The sequence below is a fragment of the Manduca sexta genome, unplaced genomic scaffold (assembly GCF_014839805.1).
Source record: "Manduca sexta isolate Smith_Timp_Sample1 unplaced genomic scaffold, JHU_Msex_v1.0 HiC_scaffold_2680, whole genome shotgun sequence".
In the NCBI taxonomy this organism is placed as follows: Eukaryota; Metazoa; Arthropoda; class Insecta; order Lepidoptera; family Sphingidae; genus Manduca; species Manduca sexta.
In genome coordinates, this window is record NW_023593669.1 from 2003 (window position 1) to 20951 (window position 18949).

Sequence of the window (18949 nt, forward strand, 5' to 3'; positions counted from 1 at the left end):
ACACAATAACGCTTCGTCTATCTCGGTTTTGCTTAAGTCTAATTTATTGTATTCTTTTCTTTATAAAACCGTCGACAGTATGCTATGACTCGTATCAACCTCTGTAATGATGAATATCGTTGTATAATGCTATCATCTTCAGTTTTATTAAGATGTACCTTTATAGCTTCTTCCAGATCAACTTTTAGATCGTTTGGTCTTTTGTATATTATCATCTTTTCTTTAAGAAGTGAAGGACCTGAAAACCAAAGCGTATTCTCTGGTAACGAGGCCGGTTGAACTCCTCTTGAAGCACAATCTGCAGGATTTTCTTTGGATGACACATGATACCATTGAGACGAGTCTAGTGTTGTTAATATCTCGGAGACTCGATTTGCTACGAAGGTCTTCCATCTACTGGGGTGGCTACTTAGCCATGCAAGAACTACTGTTGAATCAGTCCATGCCCTTATCTTATTCTTCTTTATTCTTAGTATTTCAGCTGCTTCGGCTAACAATTTTGCTAGCAGTACTGCACCACATAGCTCTAAGCGTGGAATGCTAACTTGCTTGATCGGCGCAACTCTTGTTCTGGATGTTAACAATGAGACATGTATCTTGCCATCATCATCTACTATTCTTACATAAATCACAGCAGCATACGCTAATTTTGATGCGTCACAAAATCCATGGAGTTCTATGTCAGCAGTATCTTTCTTTATATGTAACCATCGTGGAATACGAACTTCAGATAATTTTGGTAACTGACTTCGATAATCGTCCCAACTTTCTTTTAAATCTGCTGAAATGGGTTCGTCCCAATCGACACCTGCCAACCATAACTTTTGAATAAAGATTTTTGCAACTATCACACTCGGTGCAATCCATCCCAGTGGGTCATATAACCGGGCGATTGTAGACATAATTGACCTTTTTGTTTCTGGTTCACTCTTCTTGGGTAAATTCACAGAATATCTAAAATTATCTTCGCAACGGTCCCATGTAAGACCTAATATTTTCGTAATGTCGTCTATTTTAATTTCTTTACTGAACTTTTCTGTGTTCTTTTCTATATTGTCTTTCTGCCCATATAACTCTTGTTTATTACTTTGTGTTAGGAAGTATGACAATAATTCTTCATTGTTACTGTTCCATTTTGTAGCTGAAATCCACCTCTTAAAAGTAAATCGTTCATCTCTTTATAAAGTGAGGCTCCTTCCTTAGTGTCAAAACATCCAGTCATTAAGTCATCCATGTAGAATGATTCTTTTTACTTGTGGTGCGGCTATTGGGTAATCCTTTGCTTCATCATCACTTAATTGTTGTGAATGCCCCAACCCGCTAAGTAAGGTGCTGAAGCGGTACCAAATGTGACTGTCATTAATTCAAATTCCTTAATTTTATCTTCAGGATTATCGCGCCACACAATGCGTTGAAATTTAGCATCTTGTTCTGCTATCCGAACTTGACGATACATTTTGACAATGTCCGCCACCATAACAATTGGATAGATTCTCCATCGAAAAACTAAATGTCTTAAATCTGGCTGCAATTTAGGACCTACCATTAAACAATCGTTTAATGAAACCCTCGCTTATTCTTGCTGGAAGCATTAAATACTACTCGAACCTTTGAGGTTGATTTATCCATTCGTACAACAGCATGATGGGGTAAATATACTGCTTCGTGTGCCTTTTCGTCCTTTTCTTCAACTGTTCGCATGTGCCCTAGTTGTAAATATTCGTTAATCACTTCCTTATAACTGGCCTTGAGTTCCAAGTCTTTCGAGAGTCTTTTTTCCAATGATTTGAACTTAGCTATTGCTATCTCCAATGATCCATTGTTTTGACATTGGGCAAAATCTTCTCGGAAGGGTAAATTTACAATATATCGCCCTTCCGGTGTTCTATTTGTTGTCCTTTTGAAAATCTCTTCACAGGCTTGTTCTTCTTCTGACCATGTTGATCTTGGTAATTGTTCCTCTAATTCCCAAAATTTCTTTAAAATGTCTTCTTCTGCTCTAGTATGCAATACTGAAATAACGTTCGAATTTTCTTTATCTTCGCTTGACCTCTCATTGACAGTGCCTGATATTATCCATCCGAGCTTCGTACTTTGAGCAATAAAGTTTCCGTTTGGACTCCTCTTCATGCCTTCTTTTAGTATGTGGCTGTACACATTGGCTCCAAACAACATATCAATTTTGTTCGGAATGTTGAACTCGGATCTGCCAAATATAAACCATTTATTTCTATCCAATCAAATGGCTCTAATTTCCTTTCAGGCAGACATGACGTAATATTTTTCAACACGTAGGCTTCAATTTGCAGTTCAAAGTTTATGTCGACTCTTGATCTTATTGTGATTGTAACCATGTATCTCGATTTCATACAGTGTTCTCCTCCCAAACCCGTAATAATACCATTTGCATGTTTTTTCTTTTGACGTAATAAATTGAACTCTGCTGCTTCCGTTATAAAACAAGCTTGTGACCCTTGATCAACCAAAGCTCTTAGTGTTGAATGATTTCCTAATCCTGACTCGGCATGCACTAACGCTGTGGCTAATAAAACTTGTCTGGGCCTGAAGGTCTTGCGAGTCGCATAGCACGAAACTATTGGAGACTTTACTGTATCAGATTCATTTTTCTTTGCTCTGATGTATCAGTTGGTGAATGCAGTAGAGAATGGTGCCTTTTGTTACATATTTTACAACGAGCTGGGTTTCTACAGGTGTATGCACTGTGATTACTGCCCAAACAATTAAAACATATAGATTTTTTACTGACGAAATCGCGTCGTACTGCATAATCCTCGTTTGCAAACTTTTACAAAAGCAAAGTTTGTGCTTGTCATTGCAGAATTCGCATAACCTATTTGTGGCTATTAATACTTTCGTATGTGGACGGTTGTAGTCAGCAGTTGCATGTTGCGTTTGTACTTTCTTAAATTCTATATTTTCGAATGCACGAAAACGACTTTCCATAAATTCTTTTAACTGATCTAATGTAGGTAAATCGTTCGATTGATCATCAGCGGTTTTCAGTTCCCATTGCTTACGCGTTTCAGTATCTAACTTAAACGATATTAGGTGAATGATCATGATATCCCATGTGGTTACATCAACACCAATATTTTTTAATGCGTCCAAACAGTCATTGGTGGTGTCTAATAAATCTTTTATAGCAGACGCCGATTCAGCATTCATTCGCTTTTGGCTGAATAACCGTTTGAGAATGCAATTGGCTAAATATTTTTTGTTGTTATAACGCTTTTCTAATAACGACCAACAACGACTGTAATTGGCGCTCGTAACAGGAGTGTTTCTTAAAAGCTTTTCTGCTTCGCCTACTAAATGCGTTTTAAATAGTGTAACTTTTGTACATCATCTAAACTATTATCATTGTGTACTAATGAAGTAAATAAATCACGAAATGTTGTCCATTCAGAATAATTACCAGAAAAGGTTGGAATCTTAATTTTCGATAACTTTGCTGCTGAATTTGTGTTCGACTGATTGCCTTTATTATTGTTACTGGTTGGTTGTTCCACCTTTTCTGATAAATTGGATGCTAACAAAGACTTATAAATAAAGTAATTTTCCTCACAATTTTCATAAATGTTTTGCGTAACATAAATTGACTTTTCTATTTCTTCTAATTTCGAGTTTTCATACAATTTGAGGTTATTTGCTTTAAAAGTTTGCCAGTCTATTTCTAAATTGTTAATTCTTGTTTCTACGTATTCTTTTGTGATACGATCTTTAGGACTCTTTTGAAATTAATTAAACCTCTATTAATAGAATTATGTATGTTAACTTGTGCATTGACGAGCCCTTGCATTGTTACAACTATTAAATTAACTACTTAATTAACAAATAAATAAAATAATAAATATTAATAAATACTGCTCTGCTCTGCTCGGTTGCTTGTACTTGATGGCTCCAATGAAGTTGCTGGACCCGCTGCTGCACGTAGCGCTGCGACCCGCAACGTATGGTGACTGGTGAACTGACAGTAGAGGACACTGAACTTTGCTTTGTAGAAGTCACTGAACTTTGCTTGGTAAACTAAACTTTGCTTGGTAGAGGTCACTGAACTTTTGCTTGGTAGACGTCACTGAACTTTTGCTTGGTAGACGTCACTGAACTTTTGCTTGGTAGACGTCACTGAACTTTTGCTTGGTAGAGGTCACTGAACTTTTGCTTGGTAGAGGTCACTGAACTTTTGCTTGGTAGAGGTCACTGAACTTTTGCTTGGTAGAGGTCACTGAACTTTTGCTTGGTAGAGGTCACTAAACTTTGTATCGTAGAAGTCCCTGACCTTTTACTTGATAGAGGTCACTGAACTCTATCCGGCTCGAAGGACAATGTTTGGGGTGCTCTGGTGTAGTGTGTGTGCTAAGAGTCCGGGTTCACACAATAAAGACACTCCTTCACATAAAACTAATATTTATTATTAGCACTAGTAACACTACAGTCTACAGTTTATAATTACTAAGAAGTTGCACTTGTTTACCTCTATACCTTACTCGCTCTGATGCACTTATACGCACTGTTCTTCCTTCACTACTCGCTCTGATTTACATGGTTGCTTTGGATTCCCGAACTGACGAGGCATGATTCCCCAACCCTTATACATATGGGTCGGAGAATCTTGACATCGCGATGTACAAAATTAAAGAAATTGTACAGCGCCATCTATTGCCCTAATTTATAACTACCGTACGTCATTACTTATTACAACGCCATCTTTTAGTTTTCGATGGATTAAATTGTCTATTTTATTAATTGATCTTTGAACACACACAATACAAGTACGCCACCGAAGCAGTCAGCGAAGTAGACGCTAGGAATATACAATTTCGTCATTAAATGACTATTTGCTACTCGCAAATTATCTGCCGTTTTAGATAGTTGCTTTTACCTTAGTTTTGATTGGACCCTCATTAGGGGCTTAACTCTTGGTCTGTGAATTTGAAAAACAGTAATTAGCCTAATAAAATTTAAAGCACCGTTCATGTTGCAGCTATGCACAACTATAAGGCTAGGTTTTAAGCAAATGCGCAAGAGTGTAGATGCCATCGCTTCCCCTACTTTTGTCAATCAACATAATGTGGTCTAAATTGTAGAACATTGCATTATTTTATTATTGCTTTGAGTGACGAGACGAGCTTGCCGTTCGCCTGATGGTAACCAATACGACCGCCCATAAATATGAGAATCACCATCCAACACATTGAATTACAAAGTATTGTTTGGCTCTCCGATCGCCATCCTAAAACATGAGGTGTTGAGTCTTATTATATACAGTAGTTAAACTGGCTACAATGTCCTTCAAACTGGAACAAAACAGTAACTACACACATCGCAAATCAACTGATTAAGCTGTCAACAAGACCTAGCAGTACACATTTAATTCTTTAATTCCTTTCGTAAATAATGTTTGTCCATTCCACATTATTACCAAGTTGCATCTCGCACATTAACGACTATTAACCGAGTGTCAATTTGACAAAACGACTTCAGCTGACGCGGTAACTTGACACCGAGCGATGAGCTCAATGCCCTTACAAGTGATGCCTTGTGTGTTATATACAGAAAGATGTATATTTTGAGATCTTTATGAATTAAGCTTAAAGTCCCCCTTTACGTAATTTTTCTAAAACAATTTGATTTAGCTGCACTTGTTTTAAGAGCTACTCCCATAGAAACTATTGGGCATAGCATAACGTTGCTTAACATGTTTGGTGCATGTTGCACGTAATTTCTTATCTATGCTCGTCTTTTGCCTTTACCCATATGCAATGTAGAGTCATAGTAAGATATAATATTTTTTTTTCTTACGTAATCGACTTGGCTTTGTTTTTATTACTGCCCCATATATAATACCTCTACTGGGGATTCACCAAGAATATCCCACTCAAAATTTTACTCAGCACCCACCGCTCTCCGGAACATATACCATAGGCCAAGAAGGTAACTATTAGCTATGATACACAATAAGTCATGCTTTACGATGATTTTGTTAGATGATAGTACCAGCTCGGCCGGAGTTCTTAGTATGAGTAGAGTCATGACAAAGAGCCACTTTACTAAACAAACACACTTCACGCCTATCACCGAAAGCGTAGGCAGACAACCACATCGGGCAAAAATCGACTCCGGGCTGATACTCAGCAATAAAACCAAATATCACTGCCCGATCTGGGATTCGAACTCGGGACCTTAAACCGGTGTCGTATTGCACACATATAACTACACTACCAGAGCCACTTAGTATGATGTCTACAACAGCATTTAACTACAAATTTCCTCACAAAAAGGTAACCAATTAGGTATCACTATCACTGAAGAGAAGCAATTACTGTTTCTTCGTATTAAAATTCACGATGTAGAGATAGTTAACACAATGCATGGACGATGCGGGGTTCGGGACGGGTCGTGTAATTATGCTCACTAACAGCGAGTTAATTGAGGTCAAATTCATTTGGCGCCAGCCTTAAAATAAACACTTTATTGAGATTGGGGGGTCAATATGATGAACGTGTTCATTTTTACGACTTTATACCATCGTTGCAATTTCAATTGTGGAGTAAAGTTGAGGACTGCCTTGATAGCTTAATTATGTTACCATACGACTGCAGTGTTGAGGTTTCATGTTTGATACTCGGGTCTGGTAGAGTGATGTTGAGTTTTTCTACTCAGTATCGGCCGAGAGTCTTCAATTTGTAGCCGTTATGGCGATAGGTTTGCTCTTTCCCATATCATGAGACAGAATACAAGGTGATAATTGGGTACACCAGTTGCGCCTCTGCCCTATATCTTCTATCCCTATGATTGCGGAAAATCTAACTTTTGTACAGGATTGCATGGCTTAGCTTTTAATCCAGAAATCCAGGATCTCAAATCCCAAAATACTCAATATAAGTACCAAGTTATGCAAATGTTATTTCACCACGCTGGCCTAGAGCGTATTGGACTTTACACACCCTCAAAATACTTAAAAAGAACTTTTCAGATGTGCAGGTTTCCTCACGATGTTTTCCTTATTTATTACTAGAAGCGATAATTCACAAAGAAAACACACATCATTTTAAGAAATTCAGAGATGTGTGCAGTGGCTTTTGATCTTGCAGACAATCTTCTCGGCAGTCCATTCCACTCCAAACTAGGCTATCGCCGCCATATAGTAAATTATAAAATGAAAAACATATTTCACAAGCGATGTACCTATAATCCATTAAAACACGAAGGAATTTAAATCCCTCAAAATATGGAATTAATTTTGAAATAAACTACCGAGATTAGAACCGAGATGTTACTAACGAAGCACTTACACCCACAGGCCAATGTTTTTGTATAAATAAGTAATCAGTTAAGAACCTTGCAGTCATCCCACTGACATAATAAATTTGAAAATCTGTGTGGGTGTATGTTTGTAATTAGTAACGCCTTCGCAATTGCATCGATAATCGAATTACGAAATGCCTAATCGATGTTTAGAGTTACATGACATAGTACATGCAAACTTTGATTACGTAAATCCATTTTTTGTTAAAATCAGCCATAATGGCTCACATAAGTGTGTCGCGTTCAGGCACCTGCCTGTATATTTTCGGCACCAACAGGCCGGCATAATTGCGTCGACTGCCGACGCCAGGTACGAGCACTAGTTATGAAACAATTTACAAAATACTTAAGCCTAATTACGTGCATTACTTCTACGTGCAGGTACGCTCGGACGGGACGCGGACGTGGTTCGGGCGAGGCTCGGAAGCCTGGATAACGACGCGCGTGACGACAATAATATTTCAAATGTGGGAGTGTAATTGGTGGATTAACCTAGTTATAACAATCTTGTAGGTGAGATCTATTGTTTAGATAATATGGGTCAGTATTTACATTTTCGTAATGATTGAATATTATCCGCCTTTCTGAATAAGAGTTGGCAAGCTAACATACAAAACTATCTTATGTACAACTTTCAAATGTTTGTATTCATATCACGTTGTTGCCAAGATAAGTAGCAATTAATTGAAAATGACTGTAAAACTTATACGAAATATGTTACGCAAATACTTGCGATATTAAGAACGAAATTGAAAAGTACTAGATATTTAATCTCAAATAAACTGTTAAGGAAAATTAAGCCTAGTGTCACAGAGTTGTTCAAAACGAATCAAAACATTATTGCATGGCAGCAAAGAAACAGACTTCTACATAAAAATGCATCCGACTTCATTAGCAAAGACATAAAACATAAATCTAGAAAGCTGCTAAGCAGTAAGTAATAAAAGTTAAGGAGACATCACAAAAAGAATGTTGATATAGCTATGGTCTGAAAAAAACTTCGCTTAATTAACGAGTGCGGATTTCTATTCTGATTTAAACTCTAAGAAATCCATTACATTTAGCGCTGGAGATATGCGCAGGCTGGCCATAAACAGCGTTTCTCGTCTACATAGGAAAAATAAATTGTGTTGCAAAACAGCTGGCCTGTACAGTGTAGAGTCCACAACAGTGGAGACTAAATTAAAATTAGTATATTCGTAATTTCTTAACTTTTAGAATATATCGAATGTAAAATAATATGATATCTTTCTAAAAGTGATTTGTTTGATTTTGTTGATATTATTTGTATTTATACTGATAATACGTAGGATGGAATAAGTATGCATTATTTCATTTCATTACGAAATATATGGATACACGTTCAATGAAATATTAAACTGCATTCTGTTAACTAGTTTCTAAGTATGCCAAAACTATAAGAGATATTTCTAGATCCACATTCGAACAACAGATAATTTAAATCGAATCATTTTCAGTTAATTTTAAAAAAATTCTCAAAAAAATTAATTACCCCATAATTTATATTATTTTCAAAAAGTAAGTAAAATTATTTCCTAACAAATACTTCAGCATAAAAATCTCTATATGGTCACACCAAACGCTCTAAAGCAACAAAAATATCCCATCAAAAGCACCTCCAACTACAACCTACTAGCAATATGTCAACTGCCAACTAACGTAACATTAAAATTTGTTTTAAGTAAGTTTTGTAGATTCTCGCGCACCGATAGAATCCGGAAAGGCACGCGGTCTACGGTCGGCAAAAAAGTTGACACTATAGTACTAATTACCTTGCATTTGTATCCCTTTGGATTTAATCAGGAGTCTTGTATAAAAATTCTGGATTGCTTTAATTAGTTGGTTGGTATTTGCGAGTAGATAATGTAATTTCCATCTTGGTGTCATTAGGTTTTATTTCTTTTCTATATTGATTAGACGCTGTGAAGCCAATGTTTTGAATTGGATTTCAATTTACTTTATATAAAGATAATAATAATATCAGCCCTGTATTATATACTGTTCCACTGTTGGGCACGAGCCTCCTCTACTACTGAGAGGTATTAGGCCTTAGTCCACCACGCTGGCTCGACTAGTGCGGGTTGATAAACTTCACACACCCTCGAACTTCCTATAGAGAACTTCTCAGGTGTGCAGGTTTCATCACGATGTTTTCCTTCACCGTTAAAGCAAGTGATAATTCACAAAGAATACACACCTATTTTTTAGAAAAGTCAGAGGTGTGTATAAAGATACTTTTACTAAAATACGCGAGATCGGCATGGTGTATCTTTAAAAAGCCTCTCTCGACTCCTTCAAGAATATAGATGTGATCTTATAACATGAAATAATAATACACAAATCATATCTTACAAACTAAATATCCAACTCTACATTCCAACAGCCTACAGTGATTCTATACAAGGCTATTCTGAAATCTTATCTGCATTGCTGACGGTCCCGCCTTGTCCGCGCCGCAATCAAGATCCCTGTTCACCCAATTGACTTATGAGGACTCGCGTGTCCGCCTGGAATGCGGCTACTTGACACCACTCTGTCTGCTCTCTGGTATTGCTAATAATCAGAGATAACTTGATCTGTGCTTTGTCTCTTTCTTTTTCTAGTAACGTAAGAAAGTGATAATGGTAAGAACATCGATTCATTATTTTTTTCTAAGGCACTTTGCGTGTTGATCTCATTGTGTATTGTAGAGTCCGATATTATATATTGTTACTTTTGCTCGCGACTTCGCTCGCGTGAAGGAATGTTCGGGGATAAAAGTCCCGATATATATTTTCCTGAGATAGGAAGTTTAACCTTCCCAGGGTCTTAAACTATCTCCATACCAAATTTCATAAAAATCCGTTCAGTATATTTTGAGAAAATCGATAACATACAGACAGACAGAAAAGGGGACTTTGTTTTATAATATGTCGACGGTCCCTACGTAAAGTATGGAATCTGCAAAATTGCATTTTGCAGATGCAACACTTTACGTAGGAACCGTGGAATAAACATCGCTTGTTTAGTGTTAATTACCATGGCGATAAGCACTTCGATCCTTATTGTCTTAAATAAATGCAGTTCATTTTAATAAAGACCGTTTAAATATCGGCAGTCCCTAAGCAAATGTAGTATACGTATGGACCGTCAATGTATAGATTGGGGAATCATAGAAAACATTTGAAACCGATAATCCATTTTGTTTCTATACAGTATGGTAAAAGTGACCTCCTACATCGGGCGATAGTAAGGGAAATCTAGATAGAATATCGACTGACGAGAGATAATTATGCCGGCCTATTTGAATGCTAGTATGTTAAAGCGTATTTTCCATTCAACATTAAAATAAATGTAAATATACAATGTTGAGATAGGAAATAATTTGTATTTTGATTTGTTAATGTTATCTAAGCGATTGGTTTAATATTAAACAGTCGTGCGCAGGCGCCGAATGGTCACTATGATTACAATTATTGTTTCATGTTGCAGGTATTATTGTGAAGAAAATTAAGGTAAATATTGTGTAGAGTCATTCGAAATTCAGACGTCTCATCACACAAATACAAATTATAAAACAAAGTCCCTTTTCTGTCTGTCTGTATGTTATCGATTTTCTAAAAATGTACTGAACGGATTTTTATGAAATTTGGTATGGAGATAGTTTAAGATGCTGAGAAGGTTATAAGCTACTTTCTATATTGGGAAACTCCTTCACGCGGGCGAAGCCGCAAGCAAAAGCTAGTACTTACTAAAGAAAGGTTTGGTGATCATCAACCTGGACGGATATGATTTGTAATGCATAAGTCAAATGCATTTAATTTAAAATTAGGACATTAATAGATGACTGTCTCGGTGGCGTTGTTGTATTGTGATATGAAGGACGTACTGAGGTCTCGGGTTCAATTCCCTAGTATGATAAATTGGGATTTAGTGCTCAATATAGCCCGGAGTCTAGAATTAACCGATGTGGCGACAGGCTCGCCTCTTATCAAGGGACTGAATAAAGGTGATGAAAAATGAGAGTACTAGTTGCGCTTATACCGATCCTATCGGGAATAACAAGCATGATTGGTAGTAGTATTAGCATTGTTCATTCTAATAGGCTACATGGAAGGTGTTTTTATTGTAAACGAGACGAGCTTGACGTTTGCCTGATGGTAAGCGATACGACCGCCCATAAACAGTAAAAACATCATCCAACACCTTGAATTACAAAGTATTGTTTGCTATTCCACTGCACTCGCCATTCTGAGAGATGAGATGTTTTATTATGTCCAATAATTACACTGGCTACAATGTCCTTCAAACCGGAACATAACAGTGACTACACTGCTGCTTGGCGGCAGAAATAGATATTACGGTGCTACCAGGCGGACTTCCACATAAGAGAGACCTACCACAAGTAATGATTGAATACTGGTTGGTGGCATATAATACGATTTGGTGGTACCAAGTTGTATTCCCGCATACGAGAAATATGTCATATATTATTAACGTTGAGAAGGAACTTCCAAGCGTTCTTCGTAGTATTACGAGTGTATTTTTTACTAATAACAAATTTAAGACAATCGAGTCAGTTAACTGTTGAAAGAGAATATTTACTTTCGCATAAGTAAATTTGAGGAAATCTACTTTTAGGTAGAGTTTTATTCATTTTTTTTTATTATTACTGTGTTAATTAGTTTAAAAAAAAAAACAGAAATCAAATGACAATACGATAATGTTCGACATTACTTAAAGTCTATTTTACTAAAAATAGATTTATAAAAAAATATCGTAATTTATATTAATAGTCAGTAAATTCGCGAACATTATAACAAAGAAACGAACGTTTACAACTGTTTAATTAAGTACAGTACGAAGTAATTTTTCTTCGGGGGCTCGGCGCTAATCCAGGTGTAAGACGCCGCGCGGCGGGGGCAGCACGACAGGCGCGCCCCCTGCCGGCACGCTCCGACCAACGCGCAAATAAAATGCTAATTCACTACTAAATCTGTTTTCATTAAATAAACAGGCACCGTATCATTTTTTCCTTGATCAGCGAGGCCGGTTCCGTTAATTAATTCTCGATCTCATTAATTAACTATTATTAAACATGCAACCTGTTTCGTAAAAGTAGCGTGTGTGCTTCCTGATTGCGGCGCTAGTGGCGCGCGGAAAAAGTGTGAACTACGCTCGCAAAGTTGACAACCCCTTTCACCCAGTGCTGCCACCCCGAAGAGAAAGTTGCCGCGCTTTCTACTTACAAAAAGTTCCGCTATTCCCCGCTAGGTGGCCAACTGGTACCGCGTCCCGAAGCATTCGCGCCGAGCGCTTGCATGTGTGCGTGCGAGAAGAGGATGGCAAATGAAAAATAAAAAAGGAGTAAAATAGACGGCGATATGTGTGTATACTAAGGCGTGGTTACGTGCATGCATGCGATTTTTTTTATCGCAAAAATGGCCGGAACTTTACACTTTTCATGTTAGACCATAAAGTCGCAACTGCAAGGCGAATTTTAAAACTTGAGTCTTATTCCATGGGCGTATGGTCGTAAATCGTAAACATTCATGGTTTGCAAGTGCGTTTGTTCGGCGAAGTATAGCGAAATAATTGGCGTCACCGGCGTCGCGGCGTCCTTAGAAAGAGAGAACGTTACGCTACCGGTGTTACGTTAGAGCAGCGCTCACAGGCGACCGTTAGAATGAAGGGGACGGCGATTTGGCGAGCCGCGCCGTTAGAAAGAGACGTCGCGAAAAAAATGTCCGAAAAAAGCCGTTTTCACGAAAGGTGCGCGCCGATAGAAATTACAGAAACATGGGCGCGGTTTAAAAAATGTCAGGGGCGCCTGCGCCCTCGACAAAAAGCCGGCGCGGAAGTAAAGGGGGAAAGAGACGTTGTTAGTGGGCATTATGTGACGAGTTGCAGTGCCGCGGTGCGCCGCGAGCGGTCGCCACTGACGCGCGCCGGCAAAAACAATAACCGCTAATTATTGCGATTAATGAGCGAATACCGTTTGAGTGCACGCGAGAGCCGCGCCGGGGCCGGTGCCGCTGCCGACCAACACTTCAAAATCAAATTTAGAATGTGCGCGTGTGTTCAAAAATCGATTTGGGTTATTCTGTAAAGAGGTAAATATTTTGGAGTTCGCCGAAGGGCGCCGCGCCACGCTCGGTAGAGCGGTGTTGGCCAGTGTTGTTTGTTCGATACCAACTGCAACGGCGCAGTTTTCCCGCTAAAATGCCAACAACCGTGCCACGGCCAAGCGAGATACAACGATATTGTATAAGTGTACGATATAAAAAACAGTGATTGACCAGTTGTGAAAAATCTGTCATGCAAATAATATATGTATGTAAAACGCGGCCGGTCACTAAGTTGGGTTAGCAAAGATGAGGATAATAATATAAAACGGCGATAAATAATATTTTTATAACAATTATCTCGCACATTGACACCTCCGAAAACGTTTCACGGTATTTATACTACGAATTCATTTTGAACTTGCTAAGTGCCAAAAAGGAGAATGTCAAATATGACATGATTTTGGTAAAATTTGCTCTTATAATTTTTTGTCGATCTTGTAAGAAAATTGTCAAAGATATACCAATTTAACTCTATCCTTGCCACGTATTATTTAAAAATACTGTAACTCACCAAATCATAAAACATAGACCAGGACCAGAATTCTATGTAGTAAATACAACCAAGTCGGCACCTAGTGCGGTGTTATTGTCAATAGTGACAAGTGTATATTTTGGTTATCGCAGTGACATTGTCGCGGGCTATCTCAGTAGATAACGTCAGGTGAAACACCTTATCAACACTGTTTAAAACATCTTGTCACACGTAACACACGATCGGAACAATTCCTACAGACCATTTTGCCGGCATTCGAAAATCGCTTTCAGAAAGGTACTTAAATTCATGTGGTAAGTCATTGCTATAAGTCCTATGATCATTGTAATTCTTTGATTCTATTTGAATTTATCAAGTGAAATAATTCTGTCAGTTGTGCTTCGAGGCATTTTTAACATTTCGGCTTGTTTTTACTCGAAATAATGTTAGTATAGTGTGTTCATTTAGAAATTTAATTAAGAAAATCTAGCATAAAGCTCTTGTTAATTTCACAACTTGTTTAAAAAATTGCATTGTGTCAAAAGTAGGTATCATTTGCGTAAAATAATAAATTATAAACGAAGTATTTGATGTTAATATACTTATTTATTAATACTACTTTTTTATTACAAACAAAAATCCAATGAGAATTCTATTTTAAAAAGTCCACGGGTCTAACCATAAAAATACAAGTTCGTCCAGATATGTTAATTCTAGAAGCACGTGTATGTATTTATTTCATTGGCTCCTAGGTCAACGATCTATTCGACATTATAATTTTCAAATAAAAAAGTAATTTTATTTCGACTGACACAGGTAAATTTTCATCAAATGCAATGTAAACGACACTAAAACATTTTATAAAACTTGATTTCAACTAGTTATTCGTAACGTTGTATACATAAGAACGACAATTTATTACATATAACGAATATATCGCACTGTCCATTAATGCTGCCAGCAAATTGACTCATATCAACTCAATTTAAAATCAATTATATTACTAAGTGAGATTAGTGAACCGTTTCCTGCCAGTGAATAAGCAAAACTTATCGACTTATGTATGTAATTATACAGATAGTGTTTTATTTATCGTATATTGCGTTATGTAATTTCAATATGGCCCTAGCGAGGTGCTATTAAAAATAATCTTTACGTTACGTGTTCTCAATATTTTGTCTCACTAGTAAAACTGTGGTGGATACCTTGATAACTGTATCGCTATGGATAAATAGTATGCAGCGACGTACGATTAAACTCATTTGTAACATCTGGCATCCGAGAAACCAGTGGGACCAGTACGGTGTGATTGTAGCATTAAAAAATAAAAACAAATCTATTTATTACCATTAACAGTAAGTCATAAAACATGTCTGCGTTGTAAATACTAATCCAAACAGACGTATTAATGGACCTGTTTGGTCAACTTTCAAAATGTGCTCATCAACATACTCCACTAATTAAGTTTATAGCGCGGCCGCCGTACTACCAACATCGTTGAAAATCAATGGCCAAAAAATCCAATAAATTAGACGTAACATGAATGTCTACGCACCATGCAACATACCATTAGCATAAATCATTTCAAATATCCAACAACATTGAAAAATATCTGGTTTGTGTATAAAAAAACTAGTTGCATTAATAGTAACGCTAAGTTGGTACTCCTGAATAGACAAACAGAATAGACCTCCATAGCGATTGGCCAATAGAAATTCGTAAATTTAAATTTTGAATCGCGAACGTGGGCCCGCGAGTGGGTGTCCACACTGACATTACCAACTGTGTAAACGATTTTGTCTCAGCGCGACCGTCACAGTGTGTCCATCACATCGCGCCGGGGAGGCTACACGAAAAAGGTCTTTAAACCCGGCACACGAAGCTAGTGTGGAAACCAGTTTGTGATAGTCAGCGGCCAAATTTGCGTGTCACTGAACGTTCACTTAATACGTTTCTCGACTTTATGAATCGTTTAATTCAATATGAACGGTCGCCAATAATCTTTATAGAGATAGGTAAGACGATTTAGGTAAAATTTATTTGCCTGTTGAGTCACTGTGTGTTTTAGGTATTCACGAAACAGTCAACAACCTCTATGTAGCTGGGCGTGGAGTCGGCGACTTTTCGTCTTGTCGCGCGCTCACTGCGACGCCGCTACTGTAAATTGTACTTACTCGTCAACTGTCACCATTTTATTTATTACTGTCATATTCATTTGATTCGTTCAGAGAGATCTTTGAGCTTAATGTGACAAGAAATCAACCCACCAAAATCCATTAGCGCTTGTCATTCAACAATTTGAATGAACAAGACAACCGAGCCGACTGCACGCCACATGTCACGGCATGAAGCATCCCATTACGCTGAAATGAAAGAGAATGAAACAGAGGCTTCTTTATTGAAATTTGAAGGCAGCAGTACTCATCTACGGTTACTCACAAAGTCTGACACTACGCCGCTATTGCATTGCCGAGCGTTTCAAGAGGACACACATGCGTTACGCGGCTCAACTACCGATAATGTTGCGTCCCTATCGCGCGCGCGGTAACACTCGCGCCGTCTCGTTCTACACGCACGATCTGATGTCGGTCGCGGTCCGCTCGTCACATCCCTCGGCTCGTATCACATCCACCCTTGAACACGTTTCGACAATTGTTCTTATTATTACATCTTCAAACTCGCATGTGAGTTGCGCGCGCTCAAGCGGTTTTGGGACTTCTTATGAGAATCCAACATCCAATGACATTGGAATGAAATATTTTCATATTATATACTCTGAAATTGAAGTATTTTAGTGCGGCAATGGTGATTAATATCGACTTTGCGAAGCCAAATAATGAAATAAAATACAAACTTACTTTAATTTTTGACAACATTTAATGGAAAAAACACTAATAATTATAATAATAATATGTGAAAAAATAAGTCGGAGAAGTGACATTCAGTGCTAAAGTGCCGAAGTATAATGGAATTAGGAGATGGCCCGAAGTATTGTGCCAAGCTATAAACTCAAAAAAAGATTTAAAATCTACAACCAAGTTCATCGCCTCATGATTATCATCTTTAAACACGGTGAGTGACTTTTTTAATAAAAAAGTAGTTTTTCCCGTTTTTATATTTGAGTGCCGTCGGGGTTTATACGAAACGCGATAAAAGTAAAAAGGAAACAATTTTATACTTAATATCATTAAATACATTTAATTTTCATTCATAGGAATAAAATATATTTTTAAATCTCCTAGTGTGAACGTTCATCGGTGCCAACCTGACTTTTTGTACGCACTTTTTTGCGGCCAATACCAAAAAACGGGTCGACGTTTTTTATAAAAGTATTAATAGACCGTAAAACAGTTATGTAATAGTTAAATTGTTAGTCAAGCATCATTTTTTAACATGAAAAACGAGCAATGTCCGAAATCTTGTTTTTGTTTCGGGTCTTAGCAAAAAAAAACGATATTCACATTTGAAAAAAAATTAAGTTACCTTTTTTATTGAAAAATAAAAAAACCGTCGAAGCATTAGTACTTACCTAATTGTCGACCCCTTAGCAACAGCACAAGTTAGGTACATACCTAGTGATAAAAAGTCACATGTTTTTATCTTGTTACTACGATTTAACATACCTACATGAGCCCTTATCATACGCGAACAAACATACAAGAAAAAAAGCGAAAAGTAACATCACCGGTTCATACACTATTTTTAGATACGTGCATAATATTTTGAAAGTTGCTATGGATTTTTAAATATCTTTTATTCATTTTTTTTATTTAATAAACTTAAGTGGTATTTTACAACGCATAAATAAATAAGTATAAATATATAAAAAAATACCTACATTATAGTCACAAAAAGGCTGCGATCGCTTCGTGTAAACATCATAATATTAAAATTTTATGTTTTTACTATAAGAAAAATAAAAACTGAATCATAATGAATACCTCGTCATCTTAATGTAGATGAAGGTATTGCAATATTGTAAATCAAAGAGACACATAGGCAGCTGTGAAATAAGATATCGCGGGTTCGATTCTCGCGCTACATTGATGTTTGTGCGATACGCAAATATTCCCTTGGCTGTTGTAAAAGCAATGTTCTCGTGGTCCCCATGTAAAGCATTAGTTATTGAAATAAGACTAGTTCTACCTATATGAATTTTACTATACTTTTAAATTTTAAATATCGAATCATATATATAATCGTTATAAAATACTGAGACGAATAGGTACTTTTAGTAGATACTTACTACTTATTTTAAATGTTTTTATATGTGATTCTTTTTTAAATTTTGTAGTTTGATGAACTTTAGCATATAGCCTATCATTGTTTTAATGTAAGTCATTACAATTTGATAATTATTGATAAGGATTTATTCCTCTTTTGTGATCATTTCCTTTTTTATTTTGTAATGTTAAAAAGTTATTTTTTTGTGAGCTTCGGTTGTTGTTTTTAACTTTACGTAATGAATGTCTCTGTATCCCAATTATGTTTTTAAGAAATAAATTATTGGAGTAACAACAACGAAAATAGTCAAAATAATCTTACCTGAGTATTAATTTTAAATGTGAATACAATATAATACACAGATACTATTGTTGCTTGGATTAATAAAAAAAACTCATTAAAATTAATTTCTACACCCCAGTACATCCTGGAAACAAAAACCTTTTGAATTTATCTTTAAATATCACTGCCGAGAGTAGGAATAATTAAAAAAAAACAACAAACAAAAAATACCAATTCCAATTTCAAACACACCCACAGTTGATTCCTGAAAATAAAAGAAAAAGCTAACACCTACATTCTTTTTTATCTGTGTATAAACATGGCCTCTTACATAATCATATGACCCTAACTATCGACTTCACCTTTCAACTATAACTTGTTTTTGCTAAAAGGTGATATTTCGCTATTAATATATATGTAATGTACACGTTATTTGATGATATAAATGCTAATTTTAAACTGAACGTCATCCGTAACAATGTGTAAATGTGTTAGTCAGGTTTTACGCCTAACA

General features: G+C 36.7%; 1 protein-coding gene across 1 annotated transcript; it reads right to left on the reverse strand.

Annotated features, from left to right (window-relative positions):
* Window positions 1-909: 909 nt before the first annotated feature.
* LOC119192359 lies at window positions 910-2787 on the reverse strand (the record flags this gene model as incomplete). The annotated part of the gene is made up of 3 exons (XM_037446179.1): window positions 2768-2787; window positions 1660-2206; window positions 910-1061 (listed from the first exon to the last, which is right to left on the reverse strand). Coding segments are annotated over exons 1-3 (719 nt in total), but the record flags the coding sequence as incomplete, so codon positions are not given.
* Between the last annotated feature and the right edge of the window lie 16162 nt (window positions 2788-18949).